Consider the following 21,164-nt stretch of genomic DNA (forward strand, 5'->3'; position numbering starts at 1 on the left):
AACCGACGTCTTCACATAACAACTGATAGAAATAAGAGGTTGTCGTTTATAGTCTGTTCTAATTTTTTCTTTCCGGCTACTGTAAATTGGGTGAATGAGGTAAAATCCTTAATGGACTGATAACGGTAACCATATTAAAGTTATCGAGAGGCGTTTTCAACTAAGCTAGCATAAAATCTTACTATCGCGAATGCCTATCAAGCCCACAATAGCGATGTTAGAGAGTAAACATAACTTCTACAGGTCATGAATACTTTCGATTGTGAGAGTTAAAATTGAGACAATAGTTCCTAATATGTCCTTACGAACATCTATAAATTTCATCTTGTTTTCTCTCAGCATGTGGTGGAACGTTAAGTGGATCATCAGGATCATTTGCCTCTCCTGGATATCCTGGCTTTTACTCCAACAACTTGAACTGTTTATGGACTTTGTTTATTCCCGCTAATGGCGTTCTCAGGCTTCAGTTTATTGTGTTTGAAACACAGTCGTGGTAAGTATTAGTTATCATTACAATTATGTTATTAGCAGACATAAATACTTCGTTGTAACTAGGGGAAGGTTAAAATCAATTGTGACTGGCTTGCAAGAATGGGTCTTTTGACTTTTGACACTAATATTCCAAGGTTTTTCTTTTCGTTTTGATTTTAATATTACATTATTATGTTGAGCACTATGAATCAGGAATTTAAATTGTTTCTTTCAACCTGGAAATTTCATACGAAGCTATACCTGTATACATTTTTTTAAAGCTGTGACTTTGTTGAGTTGACCGACATTTTTGGCCAGAGAATAGAAAGGCTCAGTGGCTTTAGGTCGGGATTCACTGTTACAGTTAGAGGAGACAGGACCACGTTGCTGAGAATCAGATTTACCACCGATCGTTCTTTCACAAGACAAGGTTTCAAGGCGCAATACAGCATAACGTTTGGTGAGTAATCTATCTTACAATTCCACGAGAACTAAAGTACGGAATGAAGACATGTTATATTTAAACGCTGATATTAATTGTACCGTGTTTTATATAAGTATGCAGGGACTTGGCTTAATCCCTATTAACAATGATATCTACCTAACAATGGGGTCAAAAAATCTTTAGACCTAAAATATCTTTAGAACTGATGTCTTGTAAAACATTTCTAAACAATTAATTGCAGTTTAGGTACGGGTGTAAGTTTTTTCTTTATCTCACATAATAAAGTACAAATATAACCATATTTTCCTATCTTCAGCCACAGTGGGATCAAGCATCGCGCCCACGCCAATTTCATCCGGCGTTGTTCTAACATCAACGTCCACAATACAAGAGACTACACAGCCACCCTTTATCGGTAAGCTGAATACCTGTTGAGTGTTTAATATTCATTATTAACTGCATGCATCAGGCTATATAAGGTGCGATCGATGGATCACCAGACTGTTGAGCCTGTGACCTCTTAACCCACCTCTTCACATAAAACTGATAGAAATGAGCTAAGTGGTTGTTGTCGTTCATAATTTGATGTAATTTTTCTCTCCGTTAATGTAATTTGAGCGTATGAGGTCAAATCATAACTGGACTGATGACCGTAACCATATCATAAATAGAGACGCGTTTTCAACTGAGCTATCATCAAGTCTTACGCTCATAAGTGTATATCAAGCGCGCAAGAGTGATGTGGAAGGGAAGTCATTAGGTCATGAATAGTCACGGTTGTGAAAGTTAAGGTTCAAACAATAGTTGTTTCTAATATGTCCTTATGAACATGTATAATAAAAGTACTTACACGACTTTTTCTATTGACTGATAAATCGCCGCGCACAAAAAGTGAGTCGTTTTAAAAATTTCATCCTGTTTTCTCTCAGCATGTGGTGGAACGTTAAGTGGATCATCAGGATCATTTGCCTCTCCTGGATATCCTGGCTTTTACTCCAACAACTTGAACTGTTTATGGACTTTGTTAATTCCCCCTAATGGAGTTCTCAGGCTTCAGTTCATTGTGTTTGAAACAGAGTCGTGGTAAGCACTAGTAATCATTACAATTATGTAATTAGTAGACAAAAATACTTTATTGTAATAAGGGAAAGGTTAAAATCAAATTTGACTGGCTTAGATGAATAGGTCTTTTGACTTTTGACACTAATATTGAGTGGTTTTCCTTTACGTTTTGATTTTCATATTACATTATTATGTTAAGCACTATGAATCAGGAGTTTAAATTGTTCCCTTCAACCTTGAAAATTTTCATACGAAGCTATACCTGTATACATTTTTTTTTTCAGCTGTGACTTCGTTGAGTTGACCGACAACGTTGGCCAGAGAATAGAAAGGCTCAGTGGCTCTAGGTCGGGATTCACTGTTACAGTTAGAGGAGACAGAACTACGTTGCTGAGAATTAGATTTACCACCGACTTTTCTGTCACAAGACAAGGTTTCAAGGCGCAATACAGCATAACGTTTGGTGAGTAATTATAACCTACCTTACAATTCCAAGCCAGCCAAAGTACGAAATGAAAACATGTTATATTCAAAGGCGCATATTAATTGTACCCTGTTTTATATAAGTATTCAGGGAGTTGGGTTGATGCCTTTCTAACGTTGATAACTACCTAAGATTGGTGTCAAAAACTCTTTGGACCTGAAATATCTTTAGAACTGATGTCCTATAACACATTCCTATACAATTAATTGCAGTTTATATGGTGTATGGTTTTTACTTATCTGATTTTAAAGTACAATTATGGCCATATTTTTCATACCTTCAGCCACAGTGGCATCAACCATGGCGCCCACGCCCCTTTCGTCCGCCGTTGTTCTAACATCAACGTCCACAATACAAGGGACTACACAGCCACCCTTTATCGGTAAGCTAACTAGCTGTTGAGTGTTAAATATTCATTATTTACCGCATCAGACTATATACTGTTTTTAGCTTCAAGGGTTAAGCAGGCTGTTAAGCCTGTCACCTCCTAAAACCGACGTCTTCACATAACAACTGATAGAAATAAGAGGTTGTCGTTTATAGTCTGTTCTAATTTTTTCTTTCCGGCTACTGTAAATTGGGTGAATGAGGTAAAATCCTTAATGGACTGATAACGGTAACCATATTAAAGTTATCGAGAGGCGTTTTCAACTAAGCTAGCATAAAATCTTACTATCGCGAATGCCTATCAAGCCCACAATAGCGATGTTAGAGAGTAAACATAACTTCTACAGGTCATGAATACTTTCGATTGTGAGAGTTAAAATTGAGACAATAGTTCCTAATATGCCCTTATGAACATCTACAACAAACGCACTTCCACAGCTTTTGCTATTGACTGATAAATCGCAGTGCAGAGGAAGTAAGTCATTTTACAAATTTCACCTTGTTTTCTCTCAGCATGTGGTGGAACCTTAAGTGAATCATCAGGATCATTTGCCTCTCCTGGATATCCTGGCTTTTACTTCAACAACTTGAACTGTTTATGGACTTTGTTTATTCCCGCTAATGGAGTTCTCAGGCTTCAGTTTATTGTGTTCGAAACACAGTCGTGGTATGGCGTAGTTAAAATTACAACTATTTTATTAGCAGTACATAAATACTTCATTGTAGTAAAAGGAAGATTAAAATCAAACGTGACTGGGTTAAATGAATAGATCTTTTAACCTTAAATTTTGCCACTAATATTGCATGGTTTTGTTTTAAGTTTTGATTTGTATGTTACATTATTATGTCAAGCCCTATGAACCACGAGTTTTAATAGCAGATTTGCAAGCTGTCGTCATTTGACTACCACTACCAGAATTCCTTTCGTTTTTCCTTTGTTATTTCAATTTTGAATTCCCAAAGGGGTTTAAATAACAATTGCTCATTTAAGCATAAGAAAAAGAAACAGACAAGGAGTCTGGTAGTTGTAGTTAAATGACGCCATCAGCCAAATTGCCTATTGGTCTTTAATTTAACCTTGAAAATTTTCATACGAAGCTATACCTGTATACATTTTTTTAAAGCTGTGACTTCGTTGAATTGACTGACATCTTTGGCCAGAGAATAGACAGGCTCAATGGCTCTAGGTCGGGATTCACTATTATCGTTAGAGGAGACAGAACTAGGTTGCTGAGAATCAGATTTACCACCGACCGTTCTATCACAAGACAAGGATTCAAGGCGCAATACAGTATAACGTTTGGTGAGTAACCTATCTCACAATTCCAAGAGAACCAAAGTACCAAATGACAATACATAATATATTTAAAGGCTGATATTAATTGTACCGTATTTTATATAAGTATGCAGGGACTTGGTTTGATCCCTGTCAACATTGATAACTACTTCAGATTGGTGTCAAAAATTCTTTGGACGTGAAATATCTTTAGAACTGATATCTCATAAAGCATTTCTATACAATCAATTGCAGTTTGGATGGTGTAAGGTATTTCTTTATCTGACATGTTAAAGTACAAATATTACCATATTTTTTCCTACCTTAAGCCACAGTCGCATCAAGCATCGCGCCCACGCCCCTTTCATCTGGCGTTGTTCTAACATCAACGTCTGTAATACAAGGGACTACACAGCCGCCCTTTATCGGTAAGCTGAATAGCTGTTGAGTGTTAAATATTCATTATTTACCGCATCAGACTATATACTGTTCTTAGCTTCAAGGGTTAACCAGGCCGTTAAGCCTGTGACCTCCTAAAACCCACATCTTCACATAACAACTGATAGAAATAAGAGGTTGCTGTCGTTCATAATCTGATCTAATTTTTATCTCCGGTTACTGTAATTTGGGTGCATGAGGTAAAATCCTTAATGGACTGATAACGGTAACCATATTAAAGTTATCGAGAGGCGTTTTCAACTGAGCTAGCATCAAATCTTACTCTCGCGAATGTCTATCAAGTGCACAATAGTGATGTTAGAGAGTAAACATTACTTCTACAGGTCATGAATAATTTCCATTGTGAGAGTTAAAACTGAGACAATAGTTGTTCCTAATATGTCCTTATGAATATGTATAACAAACGCACTTCCACAACTTTTGCTATTGACTGATAAATCGCACTGCAGAGAAACTAAGTCATTTTACAAATTTCACCTTGTTTTCTCTTAGCATGTGGTGGTACGTTACGTGGATCATCAGGATCATTTGCCTCTCCTGGATATCCTGGCTTTTACTCCAACAACTTAAACTGTTTGTGGATTTTGTTTATTCCCGCTAATGGAGTTCTCAGGCTTCAGTTTATTGTGTTCGAAACACAGTCGTGGTAAGGCCTAGTTATAATTACAATTATGTTATTAGCAGTACATAAATACTTCATTGTAATCAGAAGAAGGTTAAAATCAATACTGACTGGCTTACATGAATAGGTCTTTTAACCTTAATTTTGCCACTAGTATTGCTTGGTTTTGTTTTAAGTTTTGATTTGTATGTTACATTATTATGTCAAGCCCTACGAACCACGACTTTTAATAGCAGATTTGCACGTTGTCGTCATTTGACTACGACTACCAGAATTCCTTTCGTTTTTTCTTTATTATTTCAATTTTGAATTCCCAAAGGGGTTGAAATAACAATTGCTCCAATAAGCATAAGAAACAGAAACAGACAAGGAGTCTGGTAGTTGTAGTCAAATGACGCCATCATGTAAATCGCCTATTTGTCTTTAATTCATCTTTGAAAATTTTCATACGAAGCTATGGCTGTGTACATTTTTTTAAAGCTGTGACTTCGTTGAATTGACTGACATCTTTGGCCAGAGAATAGACACGCTCAATGGCTCTAGGTCGGGATTCACTATTACCGTGAGAGGAGACAGAACTAGGTTGCTGAGAATCAGATTTACAACCGACCGTTTTATCACAAGACAAGGATTCAAGGCGCAATACAGTATAACGTTTGGTGAGTAACCTATCTCACAATTCCAAGAGAACCAAAGTACCAAATGACAATACATAATATATTTAAAGGCTGATATTAATTGTACCGTATTTTATGTAAGTATGCGGGGACTTGGTTTGACCCCTCTCAACATTGATAACTACTTCAGATTGGTGTCAAAAATTCTTTGGACGTGAAATATCTTTAGAACTGATATCTCATAAAGCATATCTATACAATCAATTGCAGTTTGGATGGTGTAAAGTATTTCTTTATCTGACATCTTAAAGTACAAATGTAACCATATTTTTCCTACCTTAAGCCACAGTAGCATCAACCATCGCGCCGACGCCCCTTTCATCCGGCGTTGTTCTAACATCAACGTCCGTAATACAAGGGACTACACAGCCACCCTTTATCGGTAAGCTGAATAGGTCTTGAGTGTTAAATATACATTATTAACTGCATCAGACCGTATCAGTTTCGATCGATAGATCACCAGACCGTTAAGCCTGTGGCCTCTTAAACCCACCTCTTCACATAAAACTGATAGAAATGAGCTAAGTGGTTGTTGTCGTTCATAATTTGATGTAATTTTTCTCTCCGTTAATGTAATTTGAGCGTATGAGGTCAAATCATAACTGGACTGATGACCGTAACCATATCATAAATAGAGACGCGTTTTCAACTGAGCTATCATCAAGTCTTACGCTCATAAATGTATATCAAGGGCGCAAGAGTAATTTGAAAGGGAAGTCATTAGGTCATGAATAGTTACGGTTGTGAAAGTTAAGGTTCAAACAATAGTTGTTTCTAATATGTCCTTATGAACGTGTATAATAAAAGTACTTACACGACTTTTTCTATTGACTGATAAATCGCCGTGCAGAGAAAGTGAGTCGTTTTAAAAACATCACCTTGTTTTCTCTCAGCATGTGGTGGAACGTTAAGTGGATCATCAGGATCATTTGCCTCTCCTGGATATCCTGGCTTTTACTCCAACAACTTGAACTGTTTATGGACTTTGTTTATTCCCGCTAATGGCGTTCTCAGGCTTCAGTTTATTGTGTTTGAAACACAGTCGTGGTAAGTATTAGTTATCATTACAATTATGTTATTAGCAGACATAAATACTTCGTTGTAATTAGGGGAAGGTTAAAATCAAATATGACTGGCTTGCAAGAATGGGTCTTTTGACTTTTGACACTAATATTCCAAGGTTTTTCTTTTCGTTTTGATTTTCATATTACATTATTATGTTGAGCACTATGAATCAGGAGTTTAAATTGTTTCTTTCAACCTGGAAATTTCATACGAAGCTATACCTGTATACATTTTTTTAAAGCTGTGACTTTGTTGAGTTGACCGACATTTTTGGCCAGAGAATAGAAAGGCTCAGTGGCTTTAGGTCGGGATTCACTGTTACAGTTAGAGGAGACAGAACTACGTTGTTGAGAATCAGATTTACCACCGACCGTTCTTTCACAAGACAAGGTTTCAAGGCGCAGTACAGCATAACGTTTGGTGAGTAATCTATCTTACAATTCCACGAGAACTAAAGTACGGAATGAAGACGTTATAGTTAAACGCTGATATTAATTGTATTGTGTTTTATATAAGTATGCAAGGACTTGGCTTAATCCCTGTTAACATTGATATCTACCTAACAATGGGGTCAAAAATTCTTTAGACCTAAAATATCTTTAGAACTGATGTTTTGTAAGACATTTCTAAACAATTAATTACAGTTTAGATACGGGTGTCAGTTTTTTCTTTATCTGACATATTAAAGTACAAATATAACCATATTTTCCTATCTTCAGCCACAGTGGCATCAAGCATCGCGCCCACGCCCCTTTCATCCGCCGTTGTTCTAACATCAACGTCCACAATACAAGGGACTACACAGCCACCCTTTATCGGTAAGCTAACTAGCCGTTGAGTGTTAAACATTCCTTATTTACCGCATCAGGCTATATATGTTCGTAGCTTCAAGGGTTGACGAGGCCGTTAAGCTTGTTATCTCCTAAAACCCACATCTTCACATAACAACTGATAGAAATAAGAGGTTGTTGTCGTTCATAATCTGAGCCAATTTTTCTCTTCGGTTACTATAATTTGGGTGTATGAGGTAAAAGCCTTTATGGACTGATAACGGCAACCATATCAAAGTTATAGAGACGCACTTTCAACTGAGCTAGCATTAAATCTTACTCTCATAAATGCATATCAAGCGTACAATAGTGATGTTCGAGAGCAAACATTGCTTCTACAGGTTATGAATACTTTCAATTGTGACAGTTAAGATTGAGACTATAGTTGTTCCTAATATGTCCTTATAAACATGTATAAGAAACGTACTTACACGACTTTTTCTATTGACTGATAAATCGCCGTGCAGAGAAAGTGAGTCGTTTTACAAATTTCATCCTGTTTTCTCTCAGCATGTGGTGGAACGTTAAGTGGATCATCAGGATCATTTGCCTCTCCTGGATATCCTGGCTTTTACTCCAACAACTTGAATTGTTCATGGACTTTGTTTATTCCCCCTAATAGAGTTCTCAGGCTTCAGTTTATTGTTTTTGAAACAGAGTCCTGGTAAGCACTTGTAATCATTACAATTATGTTATCAGTAGACATAAATATTTTATTGTAATAAGGGGAAGGTTAAAATCAAATCTGACTGGCTTGGATGAATAGGTCTTTTGACTTTTGACACTAATATTGAGTGGTTTTTCTTTACGTTTTGATTTTCATATTACATTATTATGTTAAGCACTATGAATCAGGAATTTAAATTGTTTCTTTCAACCTTGAAAATTTTCATACGAAGCTATACCTGTATACATTTTTTTAAGCTGTGACTTCGTTGAGTTGACTGACATTTTTGGCCAGAGAATAGAAAGGCTCAGTGGCTCTAGGTCGGGATTCACCGTTACAGTTAGAGGAGACAGGACTACGTTGCTGAGAATCAGATTTACCACCGACTTTTCTATCACAAGACAAGGTTTCAAGGCGCAATACAGCATAACATTTGGTAAGTAACCTATCTTACAATTCCAAGAGAACCAAAGTACGAAATGAAATCATGTTATATCTAAAGGCTGATATTAATTGTACCGTGTTTTATATAAGTATGCAGGGACTTGGCTTGATCAATGTTAACATTGATAACTACCTAAGATTGGTGTCAAAAATTCTTTGGACCTGTTCTTCAGAACTGATGTCTTATAAAACGTTTCTATACAATTAATTGCAGTTTGGATGGTTAAAGTTTTTTCTTTATCTGATATATTGAAGTACAATTATGACCATATTTTTCTTACCTTCAGCCACAGTGGCATCAACCATCGCGCCCACGCCCCTTTCATCCGGTGTTGTTCTAACATCAACGTCCACAATACAAGGGACTACACAGCCACCCTTTATCGGTAAGCTAACTAGCTGTTGAGTGTTAAATACTCATTATTATTCTCTTTCGCTTAGTCCGTCGGATCGTGCGTGACGCGAAAGAAATTCGCGAGAAAAAAATGGCGGCGCGGAATCCTGGGGGCTAGGAGAGCGCGAAAGGAGGGACTACCGCCTAAGCCCAAGAGTTTGCGCTTTCACGGCCGAGTGATTTTTCAGTGTAGGATTTCTCATTTTGACGTCCTCTTATTATCGCCTGTTATCAATAGCCCCGGGAGATCTGAGTAAAATTGTTCTACTCTACTCTTCAAGTAGCCAGGGAAAAACATATGCCGTGAGAAGTATATCTTCGTTCAGTGTTCGTTCAGTGAAACTGCCAAAGAAGTTTTAAAAAGAAGACGGCGAATGAGGCCTCTTGTAACGATTTTCGCTGCGTCTAAAAGTTATTGCGAAAATTTCAACAGAGTTTCAACCGAGAATTTACATTATACATCATACATTATACATAGGAGATCATCCAACTGCGGTGAAATGTTTGCCTATAGCAGCGGAAAATTTCAGGTGAATGTCCAGTGTCAAGTGAGAGTCCGGTTCAATCTTTCAAATGGACGGCAGAAAGGCCAAGCTCAGTGAATTTGTATTCGCTGACTTAGACGATGCTGTTGAGCGGCGAAATCACTAACACGCTCGCAGTCGGGGTGGAGGCAGAAAGCTTTGCCAAACAAAACACTGAATAAATTTAAATCTTTCCAAAGCCTGTTGGCAGATTCGCAAGAACATCACGGCTTGCGAAGCGCGATTCCAACGCTTCGACTTGCTCCGGTACCGCTTCGATTTGCTCCGGTTCCAAAACATTCCGTTGTCAACGCTCCTAACATAAGCCAATCACATTTTTGCGTTGTGAGAGCAACACATAATTCAAACTCTTGGGCTTAGGCGGTAGTCCCTCCTTTCGCGCGCTCCCCGCCGCCAGGATTTCGCGCGGCCATTTTTTCTCGCGGTTTTCTTTCGCGTCACGCACGACGGACTAAGCGAAAGAGGGACTACTCGTAGTCTACTGATAAGCTAACTAGTTGCGTTGACTGTTAAAATACCTTCATTATTTATCAGTAAAGAGTAACACTATGGTGAAAAAAGAGAGCAAAGCTCCAGCGATATCGTAATGTTAGTTGTATATGTAAATGCTAAGTTCAGTTATAAAGTAAGGCGGTAGCGTGGCCGAGTGGTTAGGACGCCGCACTTGAAATCCAGAGGTCGCGGGTTCAAGTTCCCCTCTGACCACCAAGTTGGAGTAGTTGAACTATTGGGACATGCTTTTAATTAAGTAGCCAGCTGGGTCTGCCTCTTACCAGTTAGGAGTTTTAAGCTTATTGTGTTTATTTGAAATCTTTCTTTCTTTCCTTAAGTGTCATGCCTGAGAACTGGCCAGTTGGAGCTAAGTGCATTGCTGACAACTATAAACATTCAACAACAACTCAGTTGTCAGAGGAACATAAGCTCGCGCGCTTCACTATTACACCTAAGTAGCGCCATACCCCCTCCGCCCCCACACCCCTCCCGCCCCCAATCCACAACCACGCCCCACTTTAAGTCCAGAGGTTGAAACCAATAAATAATCCTACAATCTAGCCTTCTTTCAAATTATCTAGCAACCTCAAGACTGCCGACCAAGGCTCCACCAGTACATTTCGCCAACTTTCTTTCTTTAAGCAATGGTAACTACAATGTTTCGTGGATGTACGATAGCTCTACAGACAGGCTAAACTTCATGACGGAGGTCATGACGACAGGATGGATTGGATTTGGTGTTGCTACTCGAGCACCAACTGGAATGAGGGGATACGACGTGGCCGTTGGTGGAGTTGTAAATGGAATAGGCTACCTTAGGGTAATGTGCTTCTGCTCTGTTTGTATTTAGCGTGTTCCAGGCTCTCGGTCAGTGGCGAAGATCGAAAAAGCGGGCGGGCCTGGGAGAGAATCAAAGGCTTCCTGAGCCAGCTCATGGATGAATAGTTGACTTTTGCCTCTGTGGCAAAATGATTCTTTGTGCAAAACTATTCGTATGAAAATGCATGTCACCTGTACGTTCATTCTCTTGAAAATCAAGTCATTTTCATGTGAAATGTTTCGCACGAGCATTCGTTCTAAAAAAGAGGCAAACAACAACTCCGTAGTGGAAGTAAAGTCTGCATATGAGCCAAGTGGCCCATCAGGTCGGCACTTATCCCGGTTTCTGTAGCATGAAGCGACTACGAGTATTTCTAATGCCCCCGGATGGGATGCTAGTCGGTCGCCGGGTTACTTCCATAATATTAAATTTGCCAGTACTTTTTTATACACCTGAATGGAATGAGGCACTGTGAGAGTTAAGTGTCTTGCTCAAAAACATGACACAATGTTCCCAGCCAGGGCTCGAGGTCGGACTGCTCGAAATAGAAAAGGAATACAAGAATCAAATAACAAGTTGTTTACACAGACAACTTATAAATTTTAAAATGGATAATAATATTAATTTTGATTGAAATTGGAACATTGTTATCACATCAACTTATACATGATGTAGTGTCAAAGAATAACAACAGTCTGTTTCAAAATGAAATCATTAAATGAGAGTTCACCATATTTACCAGTCAGTCCAAAATTGACAATATAATTATGTATATGAGTCAGCAATGCATTTTGGGTCAAGGTAAATTGGTTATGGTCCTTGTTCAGTTAACATTATGAAACAGCTGTATGACAATGATTACTATTATGCAAAAATTACAATACATCATTTTGAAATTTATTTGAGGCAATCAACTTGAGACTGCTAGGACTGCCAAGAGTATTTTGCCCAATTTCACTTAAGTGAGACATGGATATTGGAAAAAACTTGTTTACTCTAAGCTAAGTCGAACATAAACAATTTGATTATAGCTTGTGGATAAACAGGAAATCTATGAAAAAAAGTATTTCCTTCAATATTATAAGAATTCGAAAGAATGATTTCAGACAGTTTTGTTTCAGTCATGAGCCTGAAGTGAAGGGAATGTTTTTATTTACAATTTATAAGGTTTTTTTTTTATAGAAATATGTCCATGGAGAGGAGGAAGGGAAGTAACAAAGTTTTATACAAGGAGGCTCTGGCCCAAGGTCAAAGACCTATCCATTTTGCAGTGTTTTTAACAGGAAAGGCTTTCCTTTCATATACGTGTAGCTTCAAGCCTGAAACCCCTTTCACAAACCTAATGCGGCCGACTAGATCTTATTTCTGGGATAAATAATCAAAATTATTAATGTTTGAAATCCCCGTCCTGTTAAGTCTTATAATACCTCCAGCCTGAAAAAAAGTGCAACTTAAGTCCACTGCTGGAAGAAGTCCCCCAGCTTGGTGCAATACAATAATAAGGATACTGCATATTGTAGTGCATGCAAGTAAAATAATAATAATTTTCTTTCTTGGAAACAAAAATCACGGTATTTTATTCCTATATATCTTGGTAATTGTCTGTGCTAATCTCACTAGCAATGCAGCAATATTCAAAAGGATTGCAGATATGTCTCTGCTAATAGATTTTTGCAACGATGACAGAACATACTTATGTTGACAATTATCAAGCAGTCTCTTCTCCGTAATTCAAGTTTTGATGTCAATTTGTTTAAATCTCTCATTTCTAAGAGCAAAAAAAAAAAAAATCTACATCACCAGCCACCATGCGTTCGGCTTTTTGACACAATTGGACAGCATATCTTTCTCGCAAACAAATAGATCTACACAGTCTCTTGAACTTAATTTGTTCATCCATCACTAAAATATTGCAGTGTATATTTACTCAATCGTACATGTAAGTTGCCTTACATATCATCCGTGAAGAAATTTGGTCGAACTGCGTGGAATACAAAAGAAATGTAGTGTGAACGAAAACAAAAATAAAATATAAGGCAATTCGAAATTTTTTTCCCCCAGGTATTTAAAAACAAGCTTACAAATTTTGAGCTTGCGATACTAACACAGGGAGAATTTCAACGTGTGTGTACAAAATAAAACAATAAAGAAACAATAAAACCAAAACCTAACAAGAATTTAAGCTTACCTTAGACTACACAACGAGAGAAAGCGAGTGGAAACCATCAAATTCTCTTGCCACGAAAATAAGCTAATCACGATCTCACTTTCTGGCTTTGTCTTCCCGGGTGTCATGTATCAATTCTTTGACCTCGCCGACCGTGCTGTTGTAAACGATACATGACCACAGTCATAAATACCTCTACCAACTTTCATCTAGGTGTGGGCAAAAGCCGATAGGCAAAAAAAAACACAACATATTTACGAAAGAAAATCACATGAAACCAAAATGGCCGACTTCAATCTTCGAAGCGTTCGACAAACTCGTACCCAGGCTCTCGATTTATCGGGCAAAAATGTACGCCTTTCTAGTACCCCCTCGTCAAAGAACCTTCCTGAAGACGCCTGAACACTCTTGGACGAAAACAATACTCAGCAGGCGGGGGTGGGGGGGGGGGGGGGTAGGAGAAAATTGTTTAACCAGGTTTAATGAATAAATTAATTAGAATCGAGTGAGTGAGTGAGTGAGTGAGTGAGCGCCATCCGACTGCCTCCTAAGCTCATGGATGTTACATAACATCCACGAGCAAAAAGGAGTGGAAATTAATAGTAGAAGTTGTTGGTTTTGTTTGTGTTCCTGTTGTTGTTACTGCTTAGAATATAAACACCCTCATCCCCTCCCTCCTATATCACCAACTATAACTTTCCCACCTTCTTTTATTTAATTCATAAAATAATTACAATATTATTTGTTCTACATAATAATCCACCTTTACTATAGTACCGTAAACTTCAGTTAATTCTTACAGTAGTTTTGTGATTAAATCGCTCACTAACTTGCTATTTTCGATCTTCCAGGACTATTTCACCATTGGGTTTACACAACCACCTCTGGATCCACATCAAGACTGGGTATTGACTCACTCCAGCGAAGAAAACGGGAAAACAACTTTGGCGTTTTATCGCCAGCGAAACACAGCAGATCAGCAAAACGACGTTGCTATCGAGGTAAAATAACGCAATCTTCTGATTCTGTCTGCCCGTGCATATTGTTATTATTTTTCTAACAACGCTCGACGACTGTAAGTCAAATAAACATTTTTAAAATTACGTCCCTACTTGCAACTTCTTTTTGTCGATGAATTGTGCGAGGTTATTAGCAAACATTTCGCCATCAAAAGAAGAAAAAAAAATGAACAATTCTCATGCAGCAGGCTGGTTAAGAATATGTGACGATACTTTTTTTCTGTTTTTGTTTGTCTTGGTTTCTAGCAAGGAGTTCCAATTTTCCTTATCTATGCTTACCATTTTACCAGTGACGTAGAGCCGCTAGGCCGCTTTCCAAGACACACTTTTAGAGGGCTTCGTTCTGGCGTAATACTAATTCCGGCTATTGAAGGTTAGTTAATTAATACTGATCAAATACAAATTGTGCTACATATTTTGACAAATTTACTACCAACAGTACATGGTGGAATATGAACAAACCCTACACAATTTTCGGGGATTTTCAGATAACAATCCAAAATGTCCGGAGATTGTTCTGAAACCTCAAGTTGACCCAAGGACAATCTTTGTCGAAGTTCATTGGATATCTCAAGTCAATGATCAACAACTCAATTATTGATCATTAATAAATTTAACTTAATTTAATTTAACTTTACCTTGAATTTAGTTTCTCGGCGGATACTCTTGAGAAATTTTCGGAAAATGCTCCAAAACGTCGGAAAATGTTGGCAAACTAAATGATTCTCGGTTCAACTTTACCTCCAGTTACCGCGGCGTCAACACTCTTGCCCAGATCTTCTTCTACCGCAGTTAATGCAAGGACAACGCCTCTAACAGTGACTACACAACCACCCTTCACTGGTAAGCTAACTTGTTGGTTTGAAAGTTAAAATATCTTCATTATTTAAATCTTCGGCTAAGGAAAACTCGTAATGTCGCTGTCTTGGACAAAGACGTCAAATGTAGCTGATACTTTGTTACCTCAGCTGCCCTAAACACTCATGATCACTGGCAGAACACAGGGCGTGGTTCAGTAAGACGAGGGCACGGAATGTCCAGTTCGCGGCGGATCTTACTTCATTCTCTTCATATCAAGGGTTGTGGGGGAGGGATGAGACGGTGATATCACAAATGACTGACAACGGAAGCCAGTGGCGTAACACTTGAGTGAGCTACCATCAAATCTTACTTTCATAAATCCATATCAAGAGAACAATAGTGATGTTAGAGAGTAAACATTACTTCTACAGATCAAGAATACTTACCAGTGTGACAGTTAAGATTGAGACAATAGATGTTTCTCATGATTATGTAAATATGAACATGTATGATAAACATACTTCCACGACTTTTTCTATTGACTGATAAATCACAGTGCAGAGATATTGAGCCATTTTACAAATTTCACCTTGTTTTTTTTCTCAGCATGTGGTGCAACGTTAAGCGGATCATCAGGATCGTTTGCCTCTCCTGGATATCCTGGGTTTTACTCCAACAACTTGAACTGTTTATGGACTTTGCCTATTCCCGCTAATGGAGTTCTCAGGCTTCAGTTTGTCGTGTTTGAAACACAGTCGTGGTAAGCCCTAGTTATAATTGCAGTTATGTTATTAGCAATACATAAATACTTCATTGTAATAAGGGGAGGGTTAAAATCAATTGTGACTGGCTTACATAAATAGGTCCTCTAACTTATGACACTAATATTACTTGGTTTTCCTTTACCTCTTGATATCTATATGACATTATTATGATAAACTCTATGAATCAGGAGTTTTATTTGGTTCTTTAATCCTTCAAAATTTCATACAAGCTATACCTGTAAATATGTTTTTAAGCTGTGACTTCGTTGAGTTGACCGACATCTTTGGCCAGAGAATAGAAAGGCTCAGTGGCTCTAGGTCGGGATTCACTGTTACAGTTAGAGGAGACAGGACTACGTTGCTGAGGATCAGATTTACCACCGACTTTTCCATCACAAGACAAGGTTTCAAGGCGCAATATAGCATAACGTTTGGTGGGTAACCTATCTCACAATTCCAAAAGAACCAAAGTAGGAAATGAAAATACATGTTAAATTTAAAGGCTGATATTAATTCTACCGTGTTTTATATAAGTATGCAGGGACTTGTCTTGATGCCCTTCTAATATTGATAACTACCTAAGATTGATGTCAAAAACTCTTTGGACTTGAGATATCTTTAGAACTCATGTCTTATAAAACATCCCTATACAATTAATTGCAGTTTAGATGGTGTAAGGTTTTTACATATCTGACATATTAAAGTACAATTATGACCATATTTTTCATACCTTCAACCACAGTGGCATCAGCCATCGCGCCCACGCCCCTTTCATCCAGTGTTGTTCTAACATCATCGTCCACAATACAAGCAACTACACAGCCGCCTTTTATCGGTAAGTTAACTTGCGTTGATTATGAAACATTCATTATTTACCACATCAGGATAGCTAAGTTCTTAGCTTCAGAAGATCGCCAGGCTGTCACGCCTATGGCCTCGTACTCAACATCACTGCGTAATACTTGATAGAAATGACGTAAGGGTTTGATGTTGTTCATAATCTGATCTCATTTATCTCTTTGGTAAAATTTAGTTCGAATAAACAAGTTCAAATGGTTAATGGACAGATAGGGGTAACCATATCAAAGTTATCTCGAGCCGTTTTCAACTGAGCTAACATCAAATCTCACTCTCATATATACATATCAAGTGCACAGTTGTGACGTTAGAGAGAAACGTTACTTCTACAGGTCATGAATTCTTACGATTGTGATAGTTAAGATCGAGGCAATAGTTGTTCTCAACATGTCCTTATAAACATGTACAGTAAACGAAGTTACACGACTTTTTCTATTGACTTATAATTCGCAGTGTGGAGAAAGTGAGTTGTTTAACAAATTTCACTTTGTTTTTTATCTCAGCATGCGGGGGAACGTTAAATGGATCATCAGGATCGTTTGCCTCTCCTGGATATCCTGGCTTTTACTCCAACAACTTGAACTGTTTATGGACTTTGCCTATTCCCGCCAATGGAATTCTCAGGCTTCAGTTTATTGTGTTTGAAACAGAGTCATTGTAAGCCCTAGTCATGATTAGAATTAAGTTATTAGCAGTACATCTATAATTTAAATTGAAATAAGAGGAAAGTTAAAATCAATTGTGACTTGCATAAATGAACAGGTCTTTTGACTTATGACACTAATATTTCGACAATTAGACTGCAATTCAAGAACTTAACAGATTTCTTTCTTACCGGGTGGATGAATGCATATCAAATTATTATTATTACTATACATATCTATGTTTTATTCAACTTTTAGCTCGATACACGACCCCAGAAGCAAACCTAGCTGTTGCTTTAAACCAAATCGTGTTTAAGATACGGATTGTTGTTATTGTTGTTGTTTTTACCTGGTTTTTCTTTAAGATTTGATTTCTATAGAGCGGTTTTCAATTGAGTGCTGTAAAACCAAAACCAAGTAATCAAGTACTCTAGCCAATCACAAAGGACATAGACAATACAGTGAGTCAATTAAAACTCGAAGTAAATGCAAGTAGCCGACGTGAAGCGCGGGAAAAAGTGAGTGAACAAGTCACGATTGGTTTTGGGTTTACTTCTGATTGGCGTAAGTTTTTAAAGCCAATCTGGTAGGTAAGAAAACTAACTAATTTTCGACACTCGTATCAAAACAGCTATTACGTTATTACAACTGAAAAGCACGATGAATCAGAGGTTTTAATGCTTCTTTCAACCTTGAAAGTTCTCACACAAAGTTTGTACTTGTATGCATTTGTTTGCAGCTTTGACGTCGTTGAGTTGACCGACAACTTTGACCAGACCATAGAAAGGCTCAGTGGCTCTAGGTCGGGATTCACTGTTACAGTTAGAGGAGACAGAACTACGTTGCTGACTATCAGATTTACCACCGACTCTTCTGTCACAAGACAAGGTTTCAAGGCGCAATACAGCATAACGTCTGGTGGGTAACCTCTCCCACGACTGCCAGGAGCGCCAAAGAACGAATTGAAAATACTCCTTAATTTTAAAGGCTGAATCCATCAGCTATGCTTTGAGCAAGTAAAACCACACCAAGGTTGGCTGAACTTGAAATGCTGAATTCGCTTAACATTTGTTGGTATTCTATTAAATATGTTTTTCCCGTTTTACTCTTCGTCAATCTTAATTGCCTTTGCACGTCTTTTCGGAAATATTCGGAAATGTACGGAGAATATTCGCGAGTCTAAACCTAGTATGGAGAAAGTTCGAAAATGCTATGGAAAAAGCTAGACACTCTTCGAAAAAAAAGCCAGCAACTTCACTATTTTAGTAAGTATGTTAATATTCTCCCTGAACTTCTTCCCATAGCTCCGATATCTTCGCTCGCACCCACACCTTCTTCATCAGCAGTTATTGCAACACCGACGCCCACAATGCAGGTGACTACAAGGCTGCCTCCTACCGGTAAGTTAACTTGACTATTAGTGCGTTATTCATTGTTATTGCAAAAAATTATTCTCTCTCACTTCGAAATAAAACAAAAACCAGGGCTTAATTCAAATTCCAAGCGTACTTCAATTTGGCTTCAGTGCCAACGTAGTATGTTTGGGTGGATGCGATACCTGGTTTGAGAAAACCAGCATGTGGTCGATAAATGCGATTTTGAGGTCTTCGTTTCTCGTGAAAAATGAGCCTGTTTGTTCATTCTTAAAAAAATCTCGTTTGGTTGTGTCAGTCCTTGAGAAATCCTGGATCCGTCTCTGTATTGCTCTTTCTTTCAACATATTATGAAATAAAGCAAACTGTAACTTAAACAGTATTGGCAGTAAAGATCACTTTTTTTTCCCATGTGGCCAAGCAGATGTATTTTGTTTTGCAGCAGAATGTGGACTTGGAGACCTTGCTGGAACCAGTGGATTCCTAACAAGTCCAAATTTTCCAAATAATTTTCCTCGAAACACCGAGTGTACCTCGACTATTACAGTTCCTGCTGGGCTTATTATCAAATTGACCTTTCTCAACTTCACACTGGAACCAAATCAGCAAACTGACTGTACGGGTTTTCTCGGAGGAGCCCGTGTTTTTATTACTAATGTGGCATCAGATGATGGCGCTGCACTATTCAGGCTTTGTGGTCAAAACATTCCTAATCCGGTGTTCTCTGTCGGGAATTTCATCCAAGTGAGATTGCTGTCACTCAACAATGTGGTCACAGGGTTCAAGGCATTTTACGAGGCAATCTCTGCCGATGACTGTAAGTTAGCCCACCAAATACCAACAGTGAAACCTGCATTAAGCGGACACCCTTTTGACACTCACTAGTGTCCGCTTAATGCAGGGTGCCCTTCCTAAACAGGTTCTAACATATTGTGCAATAATAATTTATTCAGTATTAACTTTTTGCGACACAATGTAACACAGTGCAAGATCAAAGACTGTTCATAGCACAATGTCCAGTCAGTCAATGCAGCAATCTGGAATAATCTAGCTACTTAGCTTGAAACCGACATCGCTGAACAAAGGAGTCTGAGCTGAGCTTTTAGAAGTAAAAACACTTGAAGTGTCCATTTATTGCAGGTTTTGTGCAACAAAATGGGTGTAGGCGTCCGCTCAGCATAGGTGTCCGCGGAATGCGCGTTCATTTGACAGTAAATAATAATAATAATAATAATAATAATAATAATAATAACAATAATAAACGAATCTTTAAACAGGATTAACCCATCAGTAATTGAAAGTACTGTTATCATAGGGGTTCTGTAAGATTATAAAAAAATTTAAAAAGGTAAAAGTACAAAAACGTTTAAGAGCTTAAAGAGAGGGTGAGAGGAAGGTAAGAGGGTGTGCGCTTAATATGGGGCCCGTTTGATACAGGTTTCATTGTAAAAGAAAATCTTTGTTGGCTACCATTGCAACTTTTATTTTATCAGGCAAGTGAGCCAAAATTTATAACGCCTTTATGGTCCTCGAGTTTGACTCTTGCGAATATTTAATGTCCCGGGGGAAACTCGTGTAAAAGGGACGGGGGTACTCGTCGTATCTTTCAGGGGTTAAAAATGCGGTTTTGGTACGTCTTAGAGTGTTTAGCCTCCACATGAGATGACAGGAGATAATGTGTTGTTTTAGAAAAAAAAAAAAAAGCAAGCCACGCACACAAAACGGGATCTTGGTACCTCTTAGGGGTTCTTTTCAAAATTTTCGCGTCATTTTTATATGAGAGGTCTCCCCCCGGAAAAATCCTTTCAAGCACTCTCTTAATGTCACAAATGACTTGGTCTTGATGATATTTTTGAACTCCGTTCTTAGTGTGTCCGGCTATGGCCCAGTTGAACGAAACCTCCGGCGTCATTACCAGTCCTTTCTACCCCAGAAGATATCCAAACAACCAAGACTGTACCTGGCAAATCACAGCCAACAGGGGAAACCGCGTCAAGCTAGAAATTGAAGACACTCTGGACATCTTTGAATGTGGCCTTGAAAGATGCGTGTGTGATTATCTGGAGGTCCAAAATGCCTTCTCTAATGATGGAGCTCCAAGTGGAAGAACGTGTGGTAGGCCGAATAGAATTTTAACATTTTACTCGATTCGTGAGACCTTGACAGTGCGGTTTTTCTCCGATGGTGCTAATGAGATGCAGAGTGTGGGATTCAAAGCAACTTATACTCAGTTGAACTTCACGCCTTCAGGTAAGTGCACATCATTAATTTGGTGTTCATTTCAGTATTAAACAGCCTATGAACAGACTAATTAGTGAAGCGACAAACATGGTGAAGAGAGCGAGTCAAGAAAGATCTGGTCAATTCTCTTCTCCTCCACGAACGCACTCGGCCATAC

At 38.2% G+C, this 21,164-nt stretch overlaps 1 protein-coding gene and 1 long non-coding RNA gene across 2 annotated transcripts in view; one reads left to right on the forward strand and one right to left on the reverse strand.

Moving 5' to 3' along the window:
• Window positions 1–21,164, forward strand: part of LOC110057507 (CUB and sushi domain-containing protein 3-like) — a 41,341-nt gene that overhangs the window by 14,432 nt on the left and 5,745 nt on the right. Inside the window, exons 19-48 of the mRNA XM_089276266.1 lie at window positions 340–493; window positions 753–931; window positions 1,233–1,331; window positions 1,846–1,999; window positions 2,263–2,441; window positions 2,746–2,844; window positions 3,363–3,516; window positions 3,974–4,152; window positions 4,455–4,553; window positions 5,077–5,230; window positions 5,687–5,865; window positions 6,167–6,265; window positions 6,777–6,930; window positions 7,190–7,368; window positions 7,668–7,766; window positions 8,289–8,442; window positions 8,703–8,881; window positions 9,177–9,275; window positions 10,902–11,140; window positions 14,159–14,308; window positions 14,573–14,699; window positions 15,074–15,169; window positions 15,734–15,887; window positions 16,147–16,325; window positions 16,634–16,726; window positions 17,253–17,406; window positions 18,133–18,311; window positions 18,698–18,793; window positions 19,209–19,583; window positions 20,636–21,016. Coding sequence (XP_089132392.1) covers window positions 340–493; window positions 753–931; window positions 1,233–1,331; window positions 1,846–1,999; window positions 2,263–2,441; window positions 2,746–2,844; window positions 3,363–3,516; window positions 3,974–4,152; window positions 4,455–4,553; window positions 5,077–5,230; window positions 5,687–5,865; window positions 6,167–6,265; window positions 6,777–6,930; window positions 7,190–7,368; window positions 7,668–7,766; window positions 8,289–8,442; window positions 8,703–8,881; window positions 9,177–9,275; window positions 10,902–11,140; window positions 14,159–14,308; window positions 14,573–14,699; window positions 15,074–15,169; window positions 15,734–15,887; window positions 16,147–16,325; window positions 16,634–16,726; window positions 17,253–17,406; window positions 18,133–18,311; window positions 18,698–18,793; window positions 19,209–19,583; window positions 20,636–21,016 — 4,815 coding nt within the window. The remainder of the gene's footprint in view (window positions 1–339; window positions 494–752; window positions 932–1,232; window positions 1,332–1,845; window positions 2,000–2,262; window positions 2,442–2,745; window positions 2,845–3,362; window positions 3,517–3,973; window positions 4,153–4,454; window positions 4,554–5,076; window positions 5,231–5,686; window positions 5,866–6,166; window positions 6,266–6,776; window positions 6,931–7,189; window positions 7,369–7,667; window positions 7,767–8,288; window positions 8,443–8,702; window positions 8,882–9,176; window positions 9,276–10,901; window positions 11,141–14,158; window positions 14,309–14,572; window positions 14,700–15,073; window positions 15,170–15,733; window positions 15,888–16,146; window positions 16,326–16,633; window positions 16,727–17,252; window positions 17,407–18,132; window positions 18,312–18,697; window positions 18,794–19,208; window positions 19,584–20,635; window positions 21,017–21,164) is intronic.
• Window positions 9,139–13,686, reverse strand: LOC149101394 (uncharacterized). Its single transcript, XR_016203128.1, has 2 exons — window positions 13,329–13,686; window positions 9,139–9,288 (listed from the first exon to the last, which is right to left on the reverse strand). It is a non-coding gene; the product is annotated as an uncharacterized LOC149101394 (long non-coding RNA).

Source organism: Orbicella faveolata, unplaced genomic scaffold (genome assembly GCF_042242905.1).
Source record: "Orbicella faveolata isolate gen_17 unplaced genomic scaffold, um_ofav_v1 contig_4, whole genome shotgun sequence".
NCBI lineage: Eukaryota > Metazoa > Cnidaria > Anthozoa > Scleractinia > Merulinidae > Orbicella > Orbicella faveolata.